The 24,898-nt window shown below is 40.8% G+C and overlaps 1 protein-coding gene across 1 annotated transcript in view; it reads left to right on the top strand.

The window, feature by feature from the left end:
• Positions 1–22,621, top strand: part of LOC123729292 (histone-lysine N-methyltransferase PR-Set7) — a 53,077-nt gene extending 30,456 nt beyond the window's left edge. Inside the window, exons 2-5 of the mRNA XM_045703998.1 lie at positions 17,448–17,595; positions 17,904–18,097; positions 18,268–18,306; positions 21,043–22,621. Coding sequence (XP_045559954.1) covers positions 17,541–17,595; positions 17,904–18,097; positions 18,268–18,306; positions 21,043–21,099 — 345 coding nt within the window. The 5' untranslated portion in view covers positions 17,448–17,540 and the 3' untranslated portion in view covers positions 21,100–22,621. The remainder of the gene's footprint in view (positions 1–17,447; positions 17,596–17,903; positions 18,098–18,267; positions 18,307–21,042) is intronic.
• The last annotated feature ends 2,277 nt before the right edge of the window (positions 22,622–24,898 follow it).

Here is a 24,898-nt window from a genome sequence, read left to right as displayed (position 1 = left end):
TCACGTTAGAGCAGAGATCCTTAGTAAATGATAGAGATGGCAAAGAAGTTCCAGAAATGGTCAGACAGGCCACTTCCTGTAAAGGAATCTCTCAGGTTTTGACCTGCCATTTGAGTTCTGTTATACTCACAGACACCATTCAAACAGTTTTAGAAAATTTAGGGTGTTTTCTATCCATATGTAATAAGTATATGCATATTCTAGTTACTGAGTAGGAGTGGTAACCAGATTAAATCGGGTATGTTTTTTATCCAGCCGTGTCAATGCTGCCCCCTAGCCCTAACAGGTTAACAAAAAAACATAGCAAACTAGAACGCTATTTGGCCCTAAACAGAGAGTACACAGTAGCAGAATACCTGACCACTGTGACTGACCCAAACTTAAGGAAAGCTTTGACTATGTACAGACTCAGTGAAAAAAGCCTTGCTATTGAGAAATGCCGCCGTAGGCAGACCTGGCTGTCAAGAGAAGACAGGCTATGTGCACACTTTCCACAAAATGAGGTGGAAACTGAGCTGCACTTCCTGACCTACTGCCAATTGTATGACCATATTAGAGACACATATTTCCCTCAGATTACACAGATCCAAAAAGAATTCGAAAACAAACCCAATTTTGATAAACTCCCATATCTACTTGGTGAAATACCACAGTGTGTCATCACAGCAGCAAGATTTCTGACCTGTTGCCATAAGAAAAGGGTGACCAGTGGAGAATTAACATCATTGTAAATAACTATTTGCACGTAATATGACATTTGTAATGTCTTTATTCTTTTGGAATTTGTGTAATGTTTACTGTTAATTTTAATTATTTATTTAACTTTTGTTCATAATCTTGTTCACTTGCTTTGGCAATGTTAACATATGTTTCCCATGCCAATAAAGCCCTAAAATTGAATTGAAATGAAATTGAGAGAGAGAGAATGCCATTAGAGTATTCTGTTTGACTGAACTGAGTCCTTGGACAGAAGTGATCTGCATTGTACTCCTCACAGACACTAGGCCAGTATCACCATCACTTCTCATTGACAACCATCAACACTGACCAGAAAGCACTCACACACACACACACGCACACACGCGCACACACACATTCATGTACGCTCTAATGAGACAAGAGCACTCTGCCTTGGGCTAATGTCCTTTTTCTGTTCTCTGTTTTCTCTTCCTCCACTTGTCTGTTATTCATCTGTTGTGTGGTTAATTAGCATTTATAGGAAAGCATCTGTTTGATCATTAACTCACTTAGCCAGACAAGACCTATTTAAATATGCCACCCCTTCTCTCCATTGGTCCCTCCCTCCCCTTCATCGCCTCCTCTCACTATCGCTCTCGCTCTCTCTCTCGCTCTCGCTCTCTCTCTCTCTCTCTCTCTCTCTCTCTCTCTCTCTCTCTCAATTCAGTTTCAATTTAATGTTGCAGATCAATGTCAGCCTACAGTGTGTTTGAATCCATAAATACTCACAAAATCAATTAATAGTGAGTACAGTATGTGTGTGTTCACAGAGGCATGACATTTGTGATGTCATTGAATGTACTCATTTGAATGCTGATTGGATAAGAGTGGTTTTTAACCCCGCACACACACACACACTTTATTCCACTCTACCCCTCAAAGTATCTTCTCTTGTTCAGTGCTGATTGCCAATTTGTCTAAGGAGGTTTTACAAGACAGAATAAAAAGAGTAAAGGAATGAAAGAAAGAAATACAGAAAGGCAGAGAAACAATGAGTGATCAGGGAATGAGAGTGCAGACTGAAAGCGTGGATAAGAGAGGAGAGGACGAGAGAGGTTCAGGCAAATTAAAAAGGTTGCAACATTGAAAAGGTTTACTGCCATTTTAATAATGATTAAAAATATATATTTTCAAGAATGGAGCTGTTACGCTGTTTTCAGACTGTTCTCCTGTATGTTATTTTTTGTACTAGGTTTTTAAAACCGGCTATATAGTACAGCCCATACATGTCCCACTACTGTAGAGTTGTTATGGAAGAGTGTGTGTGTGTGTATTTCTATTCCGTTGTTGTTGTAGTTTATCTGTCTGCTTTGAAAGTTGATAAACTTGTAACCCCACTTTTGAGAAAATGGACCTTGAATATTTTGTACAGCTACTGCAGAGCTCTTCTTTGTCTACACCCATTCAGCATTGTCCACACCCTCTTAAACTTTAGCCCAACCCATCTCTTTAAGGATTCACATGTGAGGCCATGTGCTAAACCAAGTGAGTAGTGAAGTAAACCACCAAATATTTATAGACTAAAAGTGGTAAAAGTAGTAGCCTACAATAAGGAAAAACTCCAGGTAAAAATACTCTTTATCTTGTCCTTTGCCTATATCATAATCTGACTTTGGTGCATGTTATCTCTGGTAAACACACACTATATCAAATAAAATCTAAGTTTATTTGTCACGTGCACAGGATGCAAAAAGTATAAACGGTACAGTGAAATGGTTACTTGCATAGAAGCAAAATAAAAAATAGAAAGTGTCAAAAAATTCACAAAAAGTGTCATTGGCAGTAGAGAAAGAACAAAATAATATACATTATGCAGAAGAACAATATCAATAATGATAGCAGGGATACTGGTGATAGATCAGGTAGTTATATGCATACAATAATGGGTAAAGTGGCTGAGCAACAGGATAAAAAATAAATAATATTAGTAGTAATTTATGTGTTAGGAGAGAGTCATGGAAATGTGCATAGAGGCACTGCAGATAGTCTAGATGACTGGGAACTCGCCCCCAGTGATGAATTGGTCTATCCGCACCATGCATGAACAAGGGAATCTATATTCGGATAGCCTGTTTCTGTCCTGCCCTTGACTTTGATGCAGGGTGTCTTTGTCACAAAACTCCCTGATCTTCTCAAAACGATACGTTTGTCTAGTTGTGTCCAGTCCAGGTGGTGCTTGTACAGGCAGACCATCTACGGGAGGAAGGATGTCAGCGTTGCACAGCAGCTGAAACCTGGTCCCGACTGAGTCCAAACACCTTGGCGACATCAACACCAGGCTCCAGAGCATCGAAGCTGTAAAACAATATAATAGACACAAAAATAGAGAAGACATTATAGTCTTGTATAACATCAATTGACCTTCCAAGTTTAGATAATAAGATTAACCTCATACAATGCAACAAAAATTATGTTCACCTGAAGTGCTGGTACTGCTTGATCTGTGGCAGTGGCCTGAAGTAAAGAGTCAGGTGTTGTTGCCAGCACTGTACCATCCTCCAGTCCAACCAGCTGTGGGATGTTGACCCCTGTCACAGTGCTGTCCTCCACAACAACAGAGATCTCTGACGAAGTCTTCACTTAGGTCTTTCTGAAGTGTCTGCTTGATGAGGCCGAATCACCAGTTCGGGGCAAACTTGTTGAGGACTGTGATCAGGAAGTGAAGGTCCAGACTGTTGTGGAGCTTCTGCATGGTCCACCAGGCACAATACCAGAGCACAAACATGTTCTTATTTTGGTCACTGTAGTTATCACAACTCCGTAGTTGGTGAAGAAATGGTGCATGTGGTTGATGACTGTGCTGCTGCCTTTGCTGGATGACATGCCTTCATCAATCAACTAGTTGACTTGTTGTAGCATTCCTTCACAGTAGAAACCAAACAAGTCACACTTGTGAGGAGTTAAAAAGTAGATGGGACCTGGCAGCATTGGGTCAAAAGAATTGTGCACCTGCAAACATCAACAAAATAATATTAAACTTCTTCAGGATTGCTGGGTACCCTGCGGGACGGTTGAGCTAACGTAGGCTAATGCGATTAGCCCTTTGCCCCTGATTGCTCTGTTTGGCCGGGCGGCTAGCTCTAGGAAGAGTTTTGGTCATTCGAAACGTCTTCTATTTAAGAATGATGGAGGCCACTGTGTTCTTGGGGAACTTCAATGCTGCAGACATTTTTTGGTACCCTTCCCCAGATCTGTGCCTCGACACAATCCTGTCTTGGAGCTCTAAGGACAATTCCTTTCGACCTAGTAGCTTGATGTTTACTCTGACATGCACCGTCAACTGTGGGACTTATAACTAGCAAAGAAAATGGCTCTGAAATGTGAATAATATTACTACACAGATCATACACATAACATTAGCTAGCGAGCCAAGAACATTTTCCCAGTAAATAGACATATCTGATATTGGCAGAAAGCTTAAATTCTTGTTAATCTAACTACACTGTCCAATTTACAGTAGCTATTACAGTGAAATAATTCCATGATATTGTTGGAGGAGAGTGCACAGTTTTGAACATGAAAAGTTATTAAGAGAAATTAAAATGAATTGTCGCACCCCTGTCAGTCTGTCACAGCTCAGTGAAATACACATGCTTGCTTCCCGTCTGTCTGTCTGTCTGTCTGTCTGTCTGTCTGTCTGTCTGTCTGTCTGTCTGTCTGTCTGTCTGTCTGTCTGTCTGTCTGTCTGTCTGTCTGTCTGTCTGTCTGTCTGTCTGTCTGTCTGTCTGTCTGTCTGTCTGTCTGTCTGTCTGTAGTGCATTTGGAAAGTATTTAGACCTTGACTTTTTACACATTTTGTTAATTACAGCCCTATTCTAAAATGGATTAAATCGTTTTTTTCCCCCCTCATCAATCTAAACAAAATACCCCATAAAGACAAATATTACAAATAATAAACTTAAATATCACATTTACATAAGTATTCAGACCCTTTATTCAGTACTTTCTTGAAGCACCTTTGGCAGAGATTACAGCCTTGAGTCTTCTTGGCTATAACGCTACAGGCTTGGCACACCTGTATTTGGGGAGTTTATCCCATTATTCAAGCTCTGTCAGGTTGGATGGGGAGCATCGCTGCACAGCTATTTTCAGGTCTCTCCAGAGATGTTCAATCGGGTTCAGGTCCGGTATCTGGCTGGGCTACTCAAGGGTATTCAGAAACTTGTCCCAAAGCCACTCCTGTGTTGTCTTGGCTGTGGGCTTAGGTGAACTTTTGCCCCAGTCTTAGAACCAGTGCTCTGGAACAGGTTTTCATCAAGTATCTCTTTGTACTTTGCTCCCTTTATCTTTTCCTCGATCCTGACCAGTCTCCCAGTCCCTGCCGCTGAAAAACATCCCCACAGCATGATGCTACTACCATTATGCTTCACCATGGAGATGGTGTTTCCTCCAGACGTGAGATGTGTGGCATTCAGGCCAAAGCGTTGGTTTCATCAGACCAAACAATCTTATTTCTCATGGTCTGAGATACCTTAAGGTGCCTTTCGGCAGACTCCATGCGGGCTGCCATGTGCCTTACTGAGGAATAGCTTCCGTGTGGCCACTCTACCATAAAGACATAATTGGTGGAGTGCTGCAGAGATGGTCGTCCTTCTGGAAGGTTCTCCCATCTCCACAGAGGAACTCTGGAGCTCTATCAAAGTGACTATCGGGTTCTTGGTCACCTCCCTGACCAAGGCCCTTCGCCCCTGATTGATCCGTTTGGCCGGGCGGCCAGCTCTAGGAAGAGTTTTGGTCGTTCCAATCTTCTTATATTTAAGAATCATGGAGGCCACTGTGTTCTTGGGGAACTTCAGTGTTGCAGACATTCTTTGGTACCCTGCCCCAGATCTGTGTCATAACAAAATCCTGTCTTGGAGCTCTACAGACAATTCCTTTCGACCTCATGGCTTGGTTTTTGCTCTGGCATGCACCGTCAACTGTGGAACTTGTAACTGGCAAAGCAAATGGCACTGAAATGCAAATAATATTACTACACAGACCATGCACATAACGTTAGCTAGTAAACCAGCTAACGTTAGCTAGCTAGATAACAGTCCACTTTAAATTGAAAATAAAATGACTTTCTGACTAAATTAGAAACGTGTAATATCTGAAAATGTCGCTAGCTAGACTATCTTACCTGTATACATGGCTGGACGTTTCTCCCTCTCCTTCACTAATGCCATGGTTGCCTTTAGTTCGAAGACAGGTATTTTATCCATGTCCTTAGCTATCATACTCTAATTCCACTGATTTCAAAACTCGATCCTCCAGAATGTGGAGAGCAACACTTATGCAGTCCTATCACACAATATTTTTTTTTAAAGCCGCGTTAGACATGATTACTTACACAAGCTGAAAAGCTCAAATAGACAGAAACGTGGCAGACCAATCCGAACTCATCTCTCGGCATGTCCAGGACACTCATTATCTCAGCCAATCATTGCTGTCTTTTTGTGTGGCTAAACCAACTAGTCTCGTAATTTAACATTTTATCATATTTACAGATGACATACGAATTTTTTTTTTTTTAAATGCCTTTCATGTGAAGAAGTGACGTGCAACATACAGTGGCCAGAAAAGTATGTGAACCCTTTGGAATTACCTGGATTTCTGCATAAATCCAATCAATCAAGAGTCCAATCAATGAGATGAGATTGGAGATGTTGGTTAGAGCTGCCTTGCCCTATAAAAAACACTGACAAAATTTGAGTTTGCTATTCACAAGAAGCATTGCCTGATGTGAACCATGCCTCGAACAAAAGAGATCTCAGAAGACCTAAGATTAAGAATTGTTGACTTGCATAAAGCTGGAAAGGGTTACAAAAGTATCTCTAAAAGCCTTGATGTTCATCAGTCCATGGTAAGACACATTGTCTATAAATTATGAAAGTTCAGCACTGTTGCTACTCTGCCTAGGAGTGGCTGTCCTGCAAAGATGACTGCAAGAGCACAGTGCAGAATGCTCAATGAGGTTAAGAAGAATCCTAGACTGTCAGCTAAGACTTACAGAAATCTCTGGAACATGCTAACATCTCTGTTGGCGAGTCTATGATACGTAAAACACTAAGAAAGAATGGTGTTCATTGGAGGACACCACGGGAAGAAGCCACTGCTGTCCAAAAAAAACATTGCTGCATGTCTGAAGTTTGCAAAAGTGCACCTGGATGTTCCACAACACTACTGGCAACATATTCTGTGGACAGATGAAACTACAGTTGAGTTGTTTATAGGAACACAAAACACTATGTGAGGAGAAAAAAAGTCACAGCACACCAACATCAAAACCTCATCCCAACTGTAAAGTATGGTGGTGGGAGCATTATGGTTTGGGGCTGCTTTGCAGCCTCAGGGCCTGGACAGCTTGCTATCGTCGATGGAAAATGAATTCCCAAGTTTATCAAGACATTTTGCAGGAGAATGTTAGGCTATCTGTCCGCCAATTGAAGCTCAACAGAAGTTGGGTGATGCAACAGGACAACGACCCAAAACACAGAAGTAAATCAAAAACAGAATGGCTTCAACAGAAGAAAGTATGCCTTCTGGAGTGGCCCAGTCAGAGTCCTGACCTCAACCCGATTGAGATGCTGTGGCATGACCTCAAGAGATCAGTTCACACCAGACATCCCAAGAATATTGTGGAACTGAAACAGTTTTGTAAAGAGGAATGGCCAAAGGAGGGTCAGCCAGTTATTAAATCCAAGGGTTCACATACTTTTACTTTACAGCTTTCTCCAAACATCACGTTAATTCGGTTAAGTTTGGGTTAGGATTACGGTTACAACATAAAAAACTCCACAGTTAAGTTTAGACATTAATTCCAAAAAGTTAAGGTAAGGGTTAAGGATTGGGATAGGTTTATAATCCAATAAATAAATATAAATATCTAGTGCGTAGCACTGGGATTGAAAACGCGATCGTTGGAGCTCGCAGCTTACGCCACACAGCAATCTAGCAAAGTCAAGCACACCTGATGGTGACAGCGCTCACTCAGTCTGTTTTGTTTCATGTGAGAAATGGATCTCTGAATGTGCCCATCTCTATTTCTTGTGAGTCTGTGAGTATCTGTTCAGGGCAGTTCTTCTGGGTGTGTGAGTCTCTGATCAGAGCTGTTCCCTGGCTGTGTGAGTCTCTGTTCAGGGCTGTTTCCCTGACTGTGTGAGTCTCTTTTCAGGACTGTTCCTCTGGCTGTGTGAGTCTCTGTTCAGGGCTGTTCCTCTGGCTGTGTGGGTCTCTGTTAAAGGCTGTTCCCCTGGCTGTGTTCGTCTCTGTTCAGGTCTCTTCCCCTGGCTGGTTGAGTCTCTGTTCAGGGCTGTTCCTCTGGTTATCATTTCAGGGCTGTTCCCCTGGCTGTGTTAGTCTCTGTTCAGGTCTCTTCCCCTGGCTGGTTGAGTCTCTGTTCAGGGCTGTTCCTCTGGCTGTGTAAGTCACTATTCAGGGCTGTTCCTCTGGCTGTGTTAGTCTCTGTTCAGGTCTCTTCCCCTGGCTGGTTGAGCCTCTGTTCAGAGCTGTTCCACTGGTTCTCTGTTCAGGGCTGTTCCTCTGGTTCTCTGTTCAAGGCTTATCCTCTGGTTCTCTGTTCAGGGCTGTTCACCTGGCGGTGTGAGTCTCTGTTCAGGGCTTTTGCTCTGGTTCTCTGTTCAAGGCTTATCCTCTGGTTCTCTGTTCAGGGCTGTTCCCCTGGTGGTGGGAGTCTCTGTTCAGGGCTTTTGCTCTGGTTCTCTGTTCAGGGCTGTTCCTCTTGTTCTCTGTTCAAGGCTCTTTCTCTGGTTCTCTGTTCAGGGCTGTTCCTCTGGCTGTGTTAGTCTCTGTTCGGGGCTGTTCCCCTGGCTGTGTGAGTCTCTGTTCAGGGCTTTTCCTCTGGTTCTCTGTTCAGGGCTGTTCCCCTGGCTGTGTGAGTCTCTGTTCATGGCTTTTCCTCTGGTTCTCTGTTCAGGACTGTTCCTCTGGTTCTCCGTTCAGGGCTGTTGCTCTGGTTCTCTGTTCAGGGCTGTTGCTCTGGTTCTCTGTTCAGGGCTGTTGCTCTGGTTCTCTGTTCAGGGCTGTTGCTCTGGTTCTCTGTTCAGGGCTGTTGCTCTGGTTCTCTGTTAATGGCTTTTCTTCTGGTTCTCTGTTCAGGGCTGTTTCTCTGGTTGTGTGGGACCAGCGTGAGAATAATTCACTTATACTGTGTCCCAAATGGCACCCTATCCCTGTCTGGTGCACTAGAGGTCATAGGGCTCTGGTGAAAAGTAGTGCATTATATACGGAATATCATGCCATTTTGGACTCACCCTCTCCCTAGCTCTGTGATTACTATTACCATATGAACCATACGAACCTCAGAAGGCTGCTTCTGGTTCTACCCGGCTGTAGAGTGCACGTAAGCATGTACAAGTTTGTGCATGTGTGAGAGTGTATAAGTCTGTGCGCATTAGTATTTGTGTGTGTGTGTGTGTGTGTGTGTGTGTGTGTGTGTGTGTGTGTGTGTGTGTGTGTGTGTGTGTGTGTGTGTGTGTGTGTGTGAGGGTGTGCATTGTTTAAACAGCTTGGCTCCATTTGTCATTCCTGTCACAGACGAGTTTGTTTTGTGTCCCTCCAAGCCTGTCTGGCCTGTTTTTGTGTGTGTGTGTGTGTGTGTGTGTGTGTGTGTGTGTGTGTGTGTGTGTGTGTGTGTGTGTGTGTGTGTGTGTGTGTGTGTGTGTGTGTGTGTGTGTGTGTGTGTGTGTGTGTGTGTGTGTGTGTGTGTGTTCTGTTGATTCTGTTATTTTCTCGGGATAATCTCCACTGACTCTTCCACACTAACAGGTTGTGTGGGGGTGAGGGAAAGTGGTATGTGTGTTTGTGAGAGAGAGACAGTTGGTGCTACTATAATTCTTCTGCATGTTATGTATCCTCCTGTCCTTCCCCATCTGCAAATCACATACCACCCCTAACTACACCTCCTCCCCCTCCAACTCTCTGTCTCTCTGTCTCTGTGTCTCTGTCTGTCTGTCTGTCTGTCTGTCTGTCTGTCTGTCTGTCTGTCTGTCTGTCTGTCTGTCTGTCTGTCTGTCTGTCTGTCTGTCTGTCTGTCTGTCTGTCTGTCTGTCTGTCTGTCTCCTTACGTGCATTCCTCCAGCTGATTCTCAAGCTCTAGAAACGCTAAATATCTGTGACACTGCAGCCTGTAGCAGATCAGGGTAATCTGACATTTTAACAGTTGTTTCCTAATTAGGGAAGGGTACAGGGTGTGGCAGTGTGTGTGTGTGTGTGTGTGTGTGTGTGTGTGTGTGTGTGTGTGTGTGTGTGTGTGTGTGTGTGTGTGTGTGTGTGTGTGTGTGTGTGTGGTCTTGTTTTGCTGACCCAATGGGGCAATAGAACTGTTTGCACACCTTCCGTATGGGGACGTCATGACTAACTGGGGACAAAATCTTGGTCCCCACAAGGCGGACCATTGGAACTGATAGAAAACGGTATGCTAATATCCCTAGTGTGAATGTCTCGTTATTTGGGTTTGGTCCCCAGAAGGTGGTTTTTTCGGTCACGGTGTGTGTAAGTGTGTATCCGGACAGCGCCCCCTATACCTGGGTTTTGGGACTGGTGTGCATATTTAATGAGGCGCCGCCTTCATTTGCATAAAATGTGCATATTTGGAGACTTGTGGAAAGGGTATCAAGGACCTTGGCTCCGCCTGCATTTGCATAACATTAGCATTTTTGGGGGACTTGAGGAAGGGGTATCAAGGAGGACCTTTCTCACTCAACATTTTGCATTTCTTATTTTAGTGTTGATTTGTTTTATGCATGTCAGTTTTACATAAAAGTAAATTAAAAAAATATAAATTATACCTGACCAGAAGTGTTCTCTATATAAAATATGCTGACCAATCTAATCCTATTAGACACACATATTATATTTTATATTAGGTCTATATTATATAGTAAAACTAAAACACTTGCTAAATGCATTGTAAGACCAACCAAAGATAGATTTGCAAAACTCCCATTTATTGTTCGCAAGCATTATTGGAGTACTATACATACGCTGAAAGCATTGTATCATGCCTAAAACGTATAGATTTATTGATAAAACAAAAGTAGAAAGACAAGTCCCCTTTCCAATGATTCCACGACTACTACCTTAACCCCAAAACCTAACCTTAACCACAAAACCTTAACCTAAACCCTAACCCAAATTCTTACCCTAAACCCCCTAGAAATAGCCTTTTCTTTGTGCTAGCCTTTTCTTTGTGCTAGCTTGAAAAATGGGTGTCTGATTATTTCTGGCTGGGTACTCTGCTGACATAATCTAATGTTTTGCTTTCGTTGTAAAGCCTTTTTGAAATCGGACAGTGTGGTTAGATTAACGAGAGTCTTGTCTTTAAAATGGTGTAAAATAGTCATATGTATGAGAAATGGAAGTAATAGCATTTCTAAGGTATTTGAATATCGCGCCACGGGATTACACTGGCTGTTGAGTAGGTGGGACGCAAGCGTCCCACCTAGCCCATAGAGGTTAACAGTGAAAACAAGGTGTTTTCATCTAACAGTTTACAATGACATCTCTCCCCATAGGAATACATTGCCTGCTCCCCTAACTTCAACCTGAAGCCTATGTGTGTTATAATTGCCATATCACATCGTCTTCGATGACAATCCATCAGGCTGCTATGAAGACTATCTGAAATATGTGATAGATGGCTTCTAAAATAGTTGGACCAAGTGAGTTTGGTGTCAGTATGTATAAGTTTGGTGTCAGTATGATATCTTATTGACTGATGGCTGACTTGATGGCAGTGTAATATATTGGTATTGTACATTTCACATTGCAAATGGACAGTGTACATTTCCAATGTATTTAATGAGGGATATACCATCACCAAATGGACAAGCTGAAATCAACATCAACGAGTGATGGAGAGGAACCACTATCACTGCTTGGCCATTCTGAGTTCAACGAGCCAGTCAATTGAGAATCTCTGCAGTATATTAAAGCATGTCCAATTTGTGTTGCTAAATGCCCATTGTAAGACATTGCAAATGGACAGTGTACATTCCCAATGTGTTTAATTAGGGACTTACCATCACCAAATGGACATGCTGAAATCAACATCAATGAGCGATGGAGAGGAACAACTATCACTGCTTGACCATCCCGAATTCAACGGGCCAGTCAATTGGGCATTTCTGCAGTATATTAGAGCATGTCCAATTCGTGATGGTAAATGCGCATTGTAAGACATTGCAAATGGACAGCCGTGAACATGGTAATCTGAACGGGTTATCAGGAGCACATTTTTAAAATGTTTTTTAATGCCTTTAAGGGGGTTCAAGGGGTCCATAGCCGGGTAGGGAGCACCCCCCACCCGGGCCCATCCAATAGACTGTAACTACCAATTGGATACCATGAAAAAGGGGGGAAAAATAAATATATAAAAATATAAATAAATAAAAACATAGCTTAGGGTGAGGGTATTTAATTCATTTCAGACTTTCCGATGCCACTTTTATTAACATCTTATACCCTATAGGTTGTAAAAAAAACATTGAAAGCTGTTATAACTTGTATCATTATTATAGGGCTGTGAAACCCAGAGCTGAATGGCTTCAGTCTGAGCATTTCTCACTGGAAAATACTGCTGACATTGAACATAGCTTAGGGTTGAGGGTATTTCATTCCAGCTGGGATTCCCCTCTATTTAACAGTAGCAATGTAATTGCGACAATGTAAAAAATATTCTAAGAATAGCCTAATTTACAAATAACTTACTGTGCATAGATCTCCCCTGAAACATGAACATTTGAGCATTATATATAAACATGTCTAGTTAGTTACCTTGCTTTGAAGTAGCCTACCTAATCCCTGATTTGTTGAATGCAGGAAAAGTATTTGGTTATAAGGATAGGCCCCTATTTTCTCCACTTCCTGTCTGACTGACGTGCCCTAAGTAAACTACCTGTTACTCAGGACCAGAAGCCAGGATATGCATATAATTGGTATCATTGGATAGAAAACACTTTGAAGTTTGTAGAAATGTTAAAATAATGTATGAGACTATAACACAATAGATATGGTAGGAGAAAATCCAAAGAAAAACTAACTGGAAATAAAAACAATTGAGATCCCATGCTTTTCCATTAGAACATATAGGGACAATGTTAAATCCAATTCCTATGGCTTCCACTAGATGTCAACAGTCTTTGTTCAAGGTTTCAGGCTTGTTTCTTCCCAAACGGGGAAGAATTCTGAGTTTGGAAACAGGAACCCACTGTTGGAAATTAGTCTGTGCGCTCTAGATGAAGAGGAATAATATCATGCTAATATCATTTAGAGTTAATTTGGGAAAAAAAGGGAGGGATTAACCTCTCTAGGCTAGGCGGGAGGAATTCGTCCCACCTACGTAACAGCCACTGCTATCCTGTGGCGCGATTTTCAAAACCTTAAAAATCCTATTACTTCAATTTCTCAAACATATGACTATTTTACAGCCATTTAAAGACAAGACTCTCGTTAATCTAACCACACTGTCCGATTTCAAAAAGGCTTTACAACGAAAGCAAAACATTAGATTATGTCAGCAGAGTACCAAGCCAGAAATAATCAGACACCCATTTTTCAAGCCAGCATATAATGTCACCAAAACCCAGAAGACAGCTAAATGCAGCACTCACCTTTGATGATCTTCATCAGATGACAACCCTAGGACATTATGTTATACAATACATGCATGTTTTGTTCAATCAAGTTCATATTTATATCAAAAATCAGCTTTTTACATTAGCATGTGACGTTCAGAACTAGCATACCCCCCGCAAACTTCCGGGGAATTCGCTAACATTTTACTAAATTACTCACGATAAACGTTCACAAAAAGCATAACAATTATTTTAAGAATTATAGATACAGACCTCCTCTATGCACTCGATATGTCCGATTTTAAAATAGCTTTTTGGTGAAAGCACATTTTGCAATATTCTAAGTACATAGCCCAGGCATCACGGGCTCGCTATTTAGACACCCGGCAAGTTTAGCACTCACCATAATCATATTTACTATTATAAAAGTTTGATTACCTTTTGTTGTCTTCGTCAGAATACACACCCAGGACTGCTACTTCAATAACAAATGTTGGTTTGGTCCAAAATAATCCATCGTTATATCCGAATAGCGGCGTTTTGTTCGTGCGTTCCAGACACTATCCGAAATAGTAAAGAAGTGTCGCGCGCATGGCGCAATTCGTGACAATAAAATTCTAAGTATTCCATTACCGTACTTCGAAGCATGTCAACCACTGTTTAAAATCAATTTTTACGACATTTTTCTCGTAGAAAAGCGATAATATTCCGACAGGGAATCTCCTTTTCGGCAAACAGAGGAAAAAATCCCAAAGGCGGGGGCGGTCGGGGTCACGCGCATAAGCCAGTGTCCCTTGATCGGCCACTTGAGAAAGGCGATAATGTGTTTCAGCCTGGGGCTGGAATGACGACATTCTGTTTTTTCCCGGGCTCTGAGAGCCTATGGAAGACGTGGGAAGTGTCACGTTAGAGCAGAGATCCTTAGTAAATGATAGAGATGGAAAACAAGTTCAAGAAATGGTCAGACAGGCCACTTCCTGTAAAGGAATCTCTCAGGTTTTGACCTGCCATTTGAGTTCTGTTATACTCACAGACACCATTCAAACAGTTTTAGAAAATTTAGGGTGTTTTCTATCCATATGTAATAAGTATATGCATATTCTAGTTACTGGGTAGGAGTGGTAACCAGATTAAATCGGGTATGTTTTTTATCCAGCCGTGTCAATACTGCCCCCTAGCCCTAACAGGTTAAACAGTTATTGGCATGCTTGAAAAATGTATTGCTTTTCAAAATACATTTGTTCTTTTCTCCTCTGATTTGAGCCCACAACAAAATCATTAATTTCCCTACAGTGTGTAACTATATCCAGTCATCATCAGAACAGATGACTCCAGTGATGTCAGAGATTGTAATTAAACTGAAAGGTAACTTTGAAACAAGATTTGATGAGTTTATTCTCCCCACAGAGGTGATGCAGTTTGTTAGGGACCCATTTGATTCAGATTTTCTTTTTTTAACCTTTATTTAACTAGGCAAGTCAGTTAAGAACAAATTCTTATTTTCAATGACAGCCTAGGAACATTGGGTTAACTGCCTTGTTCAGGGGCAGAATGACAAATTTGTACCTTGTCAGCTCGGGGATTTAAACTTGCAACCTTGCGGTTACTAGTCCAATGCTCTAACCACTAGGCTACCCTGATGCGGAGGGTAGATAAGGGTCCACTCTTCCTAAAGTTCATAGACATACAAGCATCTTATCTGAGGCAGGCACTTCAGTTTGTGGGCTGTGCAAAGTTTTGGACTGAGCATATTATTGCAGAAAATTTCCCAAACATCTAGGAGTAAATCACAATATTCTCTAAAATACAACAATATACAAACAAAAAAACGATTTAATAATGTGTGTAGATTGTGTGTAATAGAGTGGACATGTTTAACTATACTTGTGGTGACCAAAAGTCCCTGCAAGAATAGTAAACTAAAAGAAATTCGACCAACTGGGGACATTTGCATGGCCGGATAAAAAACGTACCCGATTTAAACTGGTTACTACTCTTGCCCAGAAACGAGAATATGCATATAATTAGTAGATTTGGATAGAAAACACTCTAAAGTTTCTAAAACTGTTTGAATGGTGTCTGTGAGTATAACAGAACTCATATGGCAGTCCAAAACCTGAAAAGATTCCATACAGGAAGTGCCCTGTCTGACAATTTGTTCTCCTTCTGTGGCATCTCTATCGAAAATACAGCATCTCTGCTGTAACGTGACATTTTCTAAGGATTCCATTGGCTCTCAGAATGCGCCAGAAAGTGGAATGACGTTTCTCCTGTCTCTGGGCGAAGAACAGCAGGAGATTGTGTGAGTGGTCAGGCTGGGAACAGTGACACTGGAGATGCGCGTTCATGAGAATTCAAAAAAAAATTCTTTCAGCCTTTGAATGAATACAACGTCGCCCGGTTGGAATATTATCGCTATTTTACGAGAAAAATAGCATAAAATTTGATTTTAAACAGCGTTTGACATGCTTCAAAGTACGGTAATGGAATATTTTGAATTTTTTTGTCACGAAATGCGCTCGCGCGTCACCCTTCGGATAGTGTCCTGAACGCACGAACAAAACGGAGCTATTTGAATATAACTATGGATTATTTGGAACCAAAACAACATTTTTTGTTGAAGTAGAAGTCCTCGGAGTGCATTCTGACGAAGAACATCAAAGGTAATCCAATTGTTCTTATAGTAAATCTGAGTTTTGTGAGGGCCAAACTTGGTGGGTGTCAAATTAGCTAGCCGTGATGGCCGGGCTATGTACTCAGAATATTGCAAAATGTGCTTTCGCCGAAAAGCTATTTTAAAATCTGACACCGCGATTGCATAAAGGAGTTCTGTATCTATAATTCTTAAAATAATTGTTATGTATTTTGTGAACATTAATCGTGAGTAATTTAGTAAATTCACCGGAAGTTTACGGTGGGTATACTAGTTCTGAACATCACACACTAATGTAAAAAGCTGGTTTTTGATATAAATATGAACTTGATTGAACAAAACATGCATGTATTGTATAACATAATGTGCTAGGAGTGTCATCTGATGAAGATCATCAAAGGTTAGTGCTGCATTTAGCTGTGGTTTTGGTTTTTGTGACATATATGCTTGCTTTGAAAATGGCTGTGTGATTATTTTTGGCAGGGTACTCTCCTGACATAATCTAATGTTTTACTTTTGCTGTAAAGACTTTTTGAAATCGGACAGTGAGGTTAGATTAACGAGAGGCTTGTCTTTAAAATGGTGTAAAATAGTCATATGTTTGAGAAATTGAAGTTATAGCATTTATGAGGTATTTGTATTTCGCGCCACACGATTCCACTGGCTGTTGACTAGGTGGGACGCAAGCGTCCTGCCTTGCCCAGGGAGGTTAAATATACCACAGTTTCAGCCAATCACCATCCAGGACCCAAACTACCCAGTTTATAATGTGTGCTTTATTCCACAGATTAAGGATAGATGTGAGTTGGCCTGATGGAGAGATCTTCCAGGCGGCTCCGCCCCATGGAGGATGCAAAGCATCACATAAGATCAAACATTGATAAACCAGTACTTTACCAGCATTTTATCAATATCTTTAAACATAAGGTGAATATTGAATATATTTCTGACAGGCCTAAATATGACAGCTATGAATCAGTACATTTTAGAGGTTAGTGGGAAACAGTGAATTGGGATATATGGGCACAGTCACCCAGGAAAAAGGTTTAAAGGAATAGTTTGCCATGTCTTTGTATTATGGTCATAGGATTCTTAAAGGTCCACCACAGTCACATGATGCTCCATCTGAAATCTCCTTCCACCTGAAAAGGCCCACCTTGAAAACGAATCATTGGTTTAGAAGACAAAGTAAGAGTGACAACTGAATCTAGCCTCTTGAAACAGACAGAGCAGTGCATCCCCCTCCCCAAACCCCCTGCTGCACACCTGAACCTCATTTTGATTGGCGGTGATATGTGTGAGATCACTTTTAGACCATGTGAGGTCACTTTATGAGACCATTTGTTTTTGTAGAAGCTTGGCAAGTTGAATGGGGTGATCATGTGACTGGAGTAGACCTCCAGACAGTGATTATTCTCTGTTATAATTGACAAGCACAATACAATATCCCCTAATGTTTGTATTTTATGTCTGCTAAGGACGAGGAGTTTTCGCCAAAGGAGGCTTTGTTGTGGAGTACCGAGGTGAACTGCTTACACAACAGGAGGGCGAGGTCCGAGCTGATCACTACAATGATTCTGCAAAGGTGTTTCTTTTCGATTTTCAATGGAAAGGAAGAACATGGTGGTAAGTAAGATTGATGAGAACAAAATAAACATATTACTACCTTTTGAGATCTTAAAAAAGCAACAACATTCAAATGGAGACAGACATTTTAATGGTAGACCTATCTCAGGCCCAGATCCTAGTTTGACCTTGTCCCTGACCTAAACAGTGAGGAAAAATATTAGTCATCAGACCAACTGGTTTGCTATCATAGCATCTGCACTCCTTTTTTAAACAACGCGTTAGGGACTTTTCTGCCCCTTTTCTGAAATAGAAACCCTGTGCTGCAATATCTTCATTAAACTGTGACATGTTATGTTTCTATGCAGCACGAGATGCATCTGAAGAGGACTCCTCTCTTGGGAGACTCTTTAATGATGATCACAAAAGACACAATCTCAAAATGAAGGCCATACAAGCAAAGGAGGAGCCACACTTGTGCCTCTTCGCGACTCGAGATATTGTAGCTGGCGAAGAGTTGACTTATAGTTACGGTGATTCAGACTGGCCATGGAGAACACAGGTGAGGAACTTTTTTTAAAGATGCTAGATGAAATTACCACCCATCTTGGAAGAGCCGGGATGATGAGCAATTCACTACCCTGTCATGCAATATGTTGTAATGCAGACAGTGTCTCTTAACTACCAAGATGTAATTGATGTCTAATTGTTGTCTTGGTTCACTTATTTCAGGTCATCAAAGCTGATGTGTCATCCAGCCCAAAACCTACGGTAAGAACTTTACTAAAGTCATAGATCAATGAGTTTCTTTTTTCTATTTTCACATTTACTATTTCACTTTCACAAATACACATTTATAGTCTAACATAAATTTTTTGCACTGGAATGCAGTGCACTTGTTGCATACATCAAAAGTTAACTAAATATACAATACATTCAAATATATTAAATAAAAACATTAGCAATAAGAACTCAGTAGTTAGGCTCTTGTGGGCTCATTTAGTAGCCCAACTAATGAGGGTATTGCGCTTCTCCTGAAAAGTTCAGTCCTGCATCTGACCAGAATAGGATGTTCAAAACTAAATGTTTCACCTATGGCATTTCCTGTGTGCTTTCTTATACAGTAGGTCCCCAGATGTATACAATGCATTAGATCACTTTTTGGGCCAAAACCTGAGTTGATTTGAGGGGATTTTTCAGAGTTTTAAAAATGTTGATTATGTGTCAGCATCCAGGGGTGTGTCAGTTTCTGCAAAAACAGTCTCTTAGTGCATAGATGTCTGGGACTATTCAGCCTGTTGGTCACAGGCTGGGAGCAGCACAGGGGCTGTGGCAGAGCAGAGCACCTGGAGCACTTAGGGGTGAAGTCCCTTGCTCAAAGCAAAACAGCAGTAGGTAGTACACAGGGACATTGAAGCCAGTAACCCACCAGGATTCAATATCCCCGTATACTACCAATTACTGTTGTGCCCATCAGCAAGGCACTGTACAACACACACATCACAGGCTGATAGCAGGACAGGGGCTCCAGACAGTGATTGTTCTCTGTAACTATTGACAAGCACAATGCAATATCTCCTAATGTTTGTATTTTTGTGTCTGCTAAGGACGACAAGTTTTTGCCAATGAATTCCTGTATACAGTAGCCCCCAGATGTAAACAATGCATTAGATCAGGGGTCGGCAACTAAGTTTGGCCTTGGGCCAATTTATTTCTGAGCTAATAGTTGGCAGACCAGAAAATAATTAGTATAATAACAGCCCAATTCATAGACCTATACAACACTACAAATTATACACCATTTTTTAACACCTGCTGGTTAGTATATTAATCAATTCGATGTCAATAACATCATCATTTCGATCTGATTACACTGATAAAATCACCAGTCTATTAAATTAGTATTTTTTAATTCTCTGTGCATTCTTATCATATTTCTTGTTTCAACAAAACTGTTGCTGTTAGCAAATTATTAGATCTTAGACGTGCTTATGAATCAAAGCATGGTACTTTCAAAAGTTACCTTTCCACTCAGAGGCCCGACTGACACAGAGAAATGTATGCGTCAACTGCTAGCTACTCGTCCGTTGCTTAACCCAACAACGGAAGGTCACAAGTGCTTCCTTAAAAGCTGTCAGGGTTTAAACATCTTGTCTTTTCAGAAAGTGAATAGCAAATTCCATTTTATGTCTCCTCGAATATAGAAGGCTGCAGCTCAGCCTCATAGTCATAGAGACGATCCTTATGGCGGCAGAACGGCAAAGACCAGCCTTGGCTGTCGGTCAGGCAGTATTATACACTATTCGGATGAGATTCGATTTGCTGGGGGAGGTCGGGTAATGTAATTATGACCACGAAACACCATATCTGTAATTTTTGTCCTGTCTAAATCTGCCATGTCAGTCATTTTTAATTCCAACCTGAATAACCTAATGTTTTTCTGGTCTCCTGAAAGTACTAGTCCCGTGCGAATCGACATCAAGTTTTATTTATCACATGCGCCGAATACAACAGGTGCTTACTTACAAGCCCTTAACCAACAATGCAGTTCAAGAAATAGAGTTAAGAAAATATTTACTAAATAAAATAAGTCAGATTTCGCAGGCACATCTCCCCCCGCATCAGTATAGAAAGGGTCCCTAACAAACTGCATCAAACTGCATTGGGGCAGCAGGTAGCCAAGTGGATAGAGTGTTGAACTAGTAACCGAAAGGTTGCAAGATCGAATCCCTGAACTCATAGGATACAAGAAGTGATACGGGAGGCCATGACAGGAAAATCAGATAAGGGACCTGCCCAGGTAAATCTTATTGATGTGTTTGTTCCTATCTCCACTTGCCGCCTCTTTGGTCTCTGCTATTCTGAATTCTCTGAAACTCTAAAAGGTCTGAAACAAAACATTTTGTAAGGAAAATTCACTGAGAAGATTTGGCCATTTTAACAATTTAATTTAATCAAATGTAAATGGCAATATTATTGTCTCTGCTCCTTTTGGAATACTCCTTAACACAAAAGCATCATAACAAGGTACACAATGAAACAAAACAATGGGTAGGGAATGTAATAATCTCCATTCCCCGTAGAGATAGAACAGACACAAAGCAGGTGGGGGATGCAGAAGAAAAGGGGCGGCAAGTAGCCTAGCGATTATAGCGTTGGGCCAGTAACCAAAAGGTTGCTAGTTTGAATCCGAGCCGACAATGTGAAAAAATATTGTGTGCCGTCTGCCTGACTTAACCCTAAATGCTCCTGTAAGTCGCACTGGGTAACAGCGTCTGCTAAATATAAAAAAAATAATTAGCATTTAGTATCCAGTTTGTAAACAGCATGCAACAGTATAACACCTGTATAGAATTGAAACGCAACATGGTATGGTGAGGCAGTAGCAGCATGGTATGGTGAGGCAGTAGCAGCATGGTATGGTGAGGCAGTAGCAGCAGAAAGGAAGTGCATGGTCAAGCAGCAGCTATTAAATGCTTCAGGAATAATGTTTCATTGTGTCCCAAGGTTCTAAGAAGAGGAAGTGGAGTGAGGAGGAGAAAGGGGCAGCGGGGGAAAAATTGATGCAATTCATCCACTCCAGAGATACTCCAGGGAAAGCAGACTGTCTTTCATGCATCAAGGCAGCGCCACAAGCCCTCAGAGAGCAGGACTGGCGGGCAGTAAAGTATTATGTCAAGAATAGAATTACATTACGTGAGAGGGACTACCAGAAAATGATGTATTCATGTAATTTGAACTCGTTGATAAACGGCTAATGGCCAACAACTGCATCAACCAGCCTTCCCTGTGGCTCATTTGGTAGAGCATGGTGTTTGCAACGCCAGCATGGTGTGTGCAACGCCAGGGTTGTGGGTTCGATTCCCACGGGGGGCCAGTACCAAAAATAATGCATGAAATGAAATGAAAATGAAATGTATGTATTCACTACTGTAAGTCGCTCTGGATAAGAGTGTCTGCTAAGTGACTAAAATGTAAACCATAAACTAAAAGTACAGCTATCATGCTTGTAAACAAATTATAGAGTTCAAAAACAGATATATTTTTCTAAATACTGTTTTGTTGCATTTAACTGCCAAAAATGCTGTTATAGAAACAATTTCCTTAGTAGGTGATGTCAGAGGTCACCATGTGGGAGAAGTGGGAGCTCAGGATGATGAGTTTCCCCTAGTAATTACCAGTTGGAGGGCCATTCAAGAGGATTCTCCCCAGTGTTATGTAATAAATTACCACTAGTAATTACCAGTTGGAGGCCCATTCAAGAGGCTTCTCCCCACTGTTATGTAATAAATTACCACTAGTAATTACCAGTTGGAGGCCCATTCAAGAGGATTCTCCCCAGTGTTATGTAATAAATTACCACTAGTAATTACCAGTTGGAGGCCCATTCAAGAGGATTCTCCCCAGTGTTATATAATAAATTACCACTAGTAATTACCAGTTGGAGGCCCATTCAAGAGGATTCTCCCCAGTGTTATGTAATAAATTACCACTAGTAATTACCAGTTGGAGGCCCATTCAAGAGGCTTCTCCCCAGTGTTATGTAATAAATTACCACTAGTAATTACCAGTTGGAGGGCCATTCAAGAGGATTCTCCCCAGTGTTATGTAATAAATTACCACTAGTAATTACCAGTTGGAGGCCCATTCAAGAGGCTTCTCCCCAGTGTTATGTAATAAATTACCACTAGTAATTACCAGTTGGAGGCCCATTCAAGAGGCTTCTCCCCAGTGTTATATAATAAATTACCACTAGTAATTACCAGTTGGAGGCCCATTCAAGAGGATTCTCCCCAGTGTTATGTAATAAATTACCACTAGTAATTACCAGTTGGAGGCCCATTCAAGAGGCTTCTCCCCAGTGTTATGTAATAAATTACCATTACCACTTAACCAGGTGTATATTATCATCATAAAGTCTTTGACATTACGTATCTCTGAATGTACTTTGTGTTTTTTTTTTTTTTTTTGTACTCCAGGGAACAATACTGTACCCTTATTTCTACGTGTGTATACCTGCTTCCTGTCTGCCCCCCTGCCAGCCTGTCTGTCTGTCCCCCTGCTGGCCCGTGTGTCTCTGTCCCTCCGCCTCGCTGTTTGTTTGATTTTATAAATAAAAAAATCTGCCCCCCAAAAATCTGTCCTTCTCCTTCCCTGACTTTTCCTGAATGTTTGTATTTTACACTTGTCAGAATTTTGAAATCACAAAAGTATTCAGAGCCTTTGTACCCATTTTATTTCACACCTATTAACTACTGAACCCGGCAAGACAATGTGCTGTAGGACGTTGGTCCCTATTCCCTATTTAACCCACCAAGACAATGTGCTGTAGGACGTTGGTACCTATTCCCTACTTAACCCACCAAGACAATGTGCTGTAGGACGTTGGTACCTATTCCCTATTTAACCCACCAAGACAATGTGCTGTAGGACGTTGGTACCTATTCCCTACTTAACCCACCAAGACAATGTGCTGTAGGACGTTGGTACCTATTCCCTATTTAACCCACCAAGACAATGTGCTGTAGGACGTTGGTACCTATTCCCTACTTAACCCACCAAGACAATGTGCTGTAGGACGTTGGTACCTATTCCCTACTTAACCCACCAAGACAATGTGCTGTAGGACGTTGGTACCTATTCCCTACTTAACCCACCAAGACAATGTGCTGTAGGACGTTGGTCCCTATTCCCTACTTAACCCACCAAGACAATGTGCTGTAGGACGTTGGTACCTATTCCCTACTTAACCCACCAAGACAATGTGCTGTAGGACGTTGGTACCCAGATGCTGATGCATCTCTCTCTCCTCACTGAATGAATGACGAATGTGCGATAATTGTGCACCTTCACAATTTAATTTAAATTAGGCCTAACTGAGTCATAAGGAGGGTGAAGAGGTTGATTTAATTTACAAAGTGTAAGGATTAGGTTTTTTTGCATATTTATCAGCAGAAAATAATTTGACCGCATGACTTGTGGGTTGATACTAAAACTTTTACATTTTACTTAGTAAAAATCAGTTGTTATGGGACTGTTTTATTTACTTTAACTCTTTAATAATTATCACATTTATTGTAAGGGAAATGAAACCATTCTAAATGTTGCACCAGGCCTTCTGAATAATGCATATTGAGCGGGAAACAAACAATGCCAGACAACCTGATCAACCGGCGCATCGAAACTACACCTACAACTATACCACAACTAATTTCACACATAATAAGAGTTCGCCCATGTAATCTTGTCTATCGGCTATCTGATGAGTGATAATATTAGGCCTGTTTGTCAAATTGTATATGAAGAGATGGGCACATCTTGTAATTGGCCGATGCAGGGAAAGGAGCATCGCTTTATCAAATGGCTGGTTATAGTAGTATTATCATTTTAGTTTCTGTTAGAAGCTGTAACTGGACTTTATTAATGACTATAACTCTATTACTAATCACCTGGCTGGTTATAGTATTATTATTATTATCTGTTAGTTTCTGTTAGAAGCTGTAACTGGACTTTATTAATGACTATAACTCTATTACTAATCACCTGGCTGGTTATAGAATTATTATTATTATCTGTTAGTTTCTGTTAGAAGCTGTAACTGGACTTTATTAATGACTATAACTCTATTACTAATCACCTGGCTGGTTATAGTATTATTATTATTATCTGTTAGTTTCTGTTAGAAGCTGTAACTGGACTTTATTAATGACTATAACTCTATTACTAATCACCTGGCTGGTTATAGAGTATTATTATTATTATCTGTTAGTTTCTGTTAGAAGCTGTAACTGGACTTTATTAATGGCTATAACTCTATTACTAATCACCTGGCTGGTTATAGTATTATTATTATTATTTCTGTTAGTTTCTGTTAGAAGCTGTAACTAGACTTTATTAATGACTATAACTCTATTACTAATCACCTGGCTGGTTATAGTAGTTATTATTATTATCTGTTAGTTTCTGTTAGAAGCTGTAACTGGACTTTATTAATGACTATAACTCTATTACTAATCACCTGGCTGGTTATAGTATTATTATTATTATCTGTTAGTTTCTGTTAGAAGCTGTAACTAGACTTTATTAATGACTTTAACTCTATTACTAATCACCTGGCTGGTTATAGTAGTTATTATTATTATCTGTTAGTTTCTGTTAGAAGCTGTAACTGGACTTTATTAATGACTATAACTCTATTACTAATCACTTGGCTGGTTATAGTATTATTATTATTATCTGTTAGTTTCTGTTAGAAGCTGTAACTGGACTTTATTAATGACTATAACTCTATTACTAATCACCTGGCTGGTTATAGTATTATTATTATTATCTGTTAGTTTCTGTTAGAAGCTGTAACTGGACT

Source organism: Salmo salar, chromosome ssa20, assembly GCF_905237065.1.
Source record: "Salmo salar chromosome ssa20, Ssal_v3.1, whole genome shotgun sequence".
Lineage (NCBI taxonomy): Eukaryota > Metazoa > Chordata > Actinopteri > Salmoniformes > Salmonidae > Salmo > Salmo salar.
This window is presented reverse-complemented; position numbering and strand designations above follow the sequence as displayed.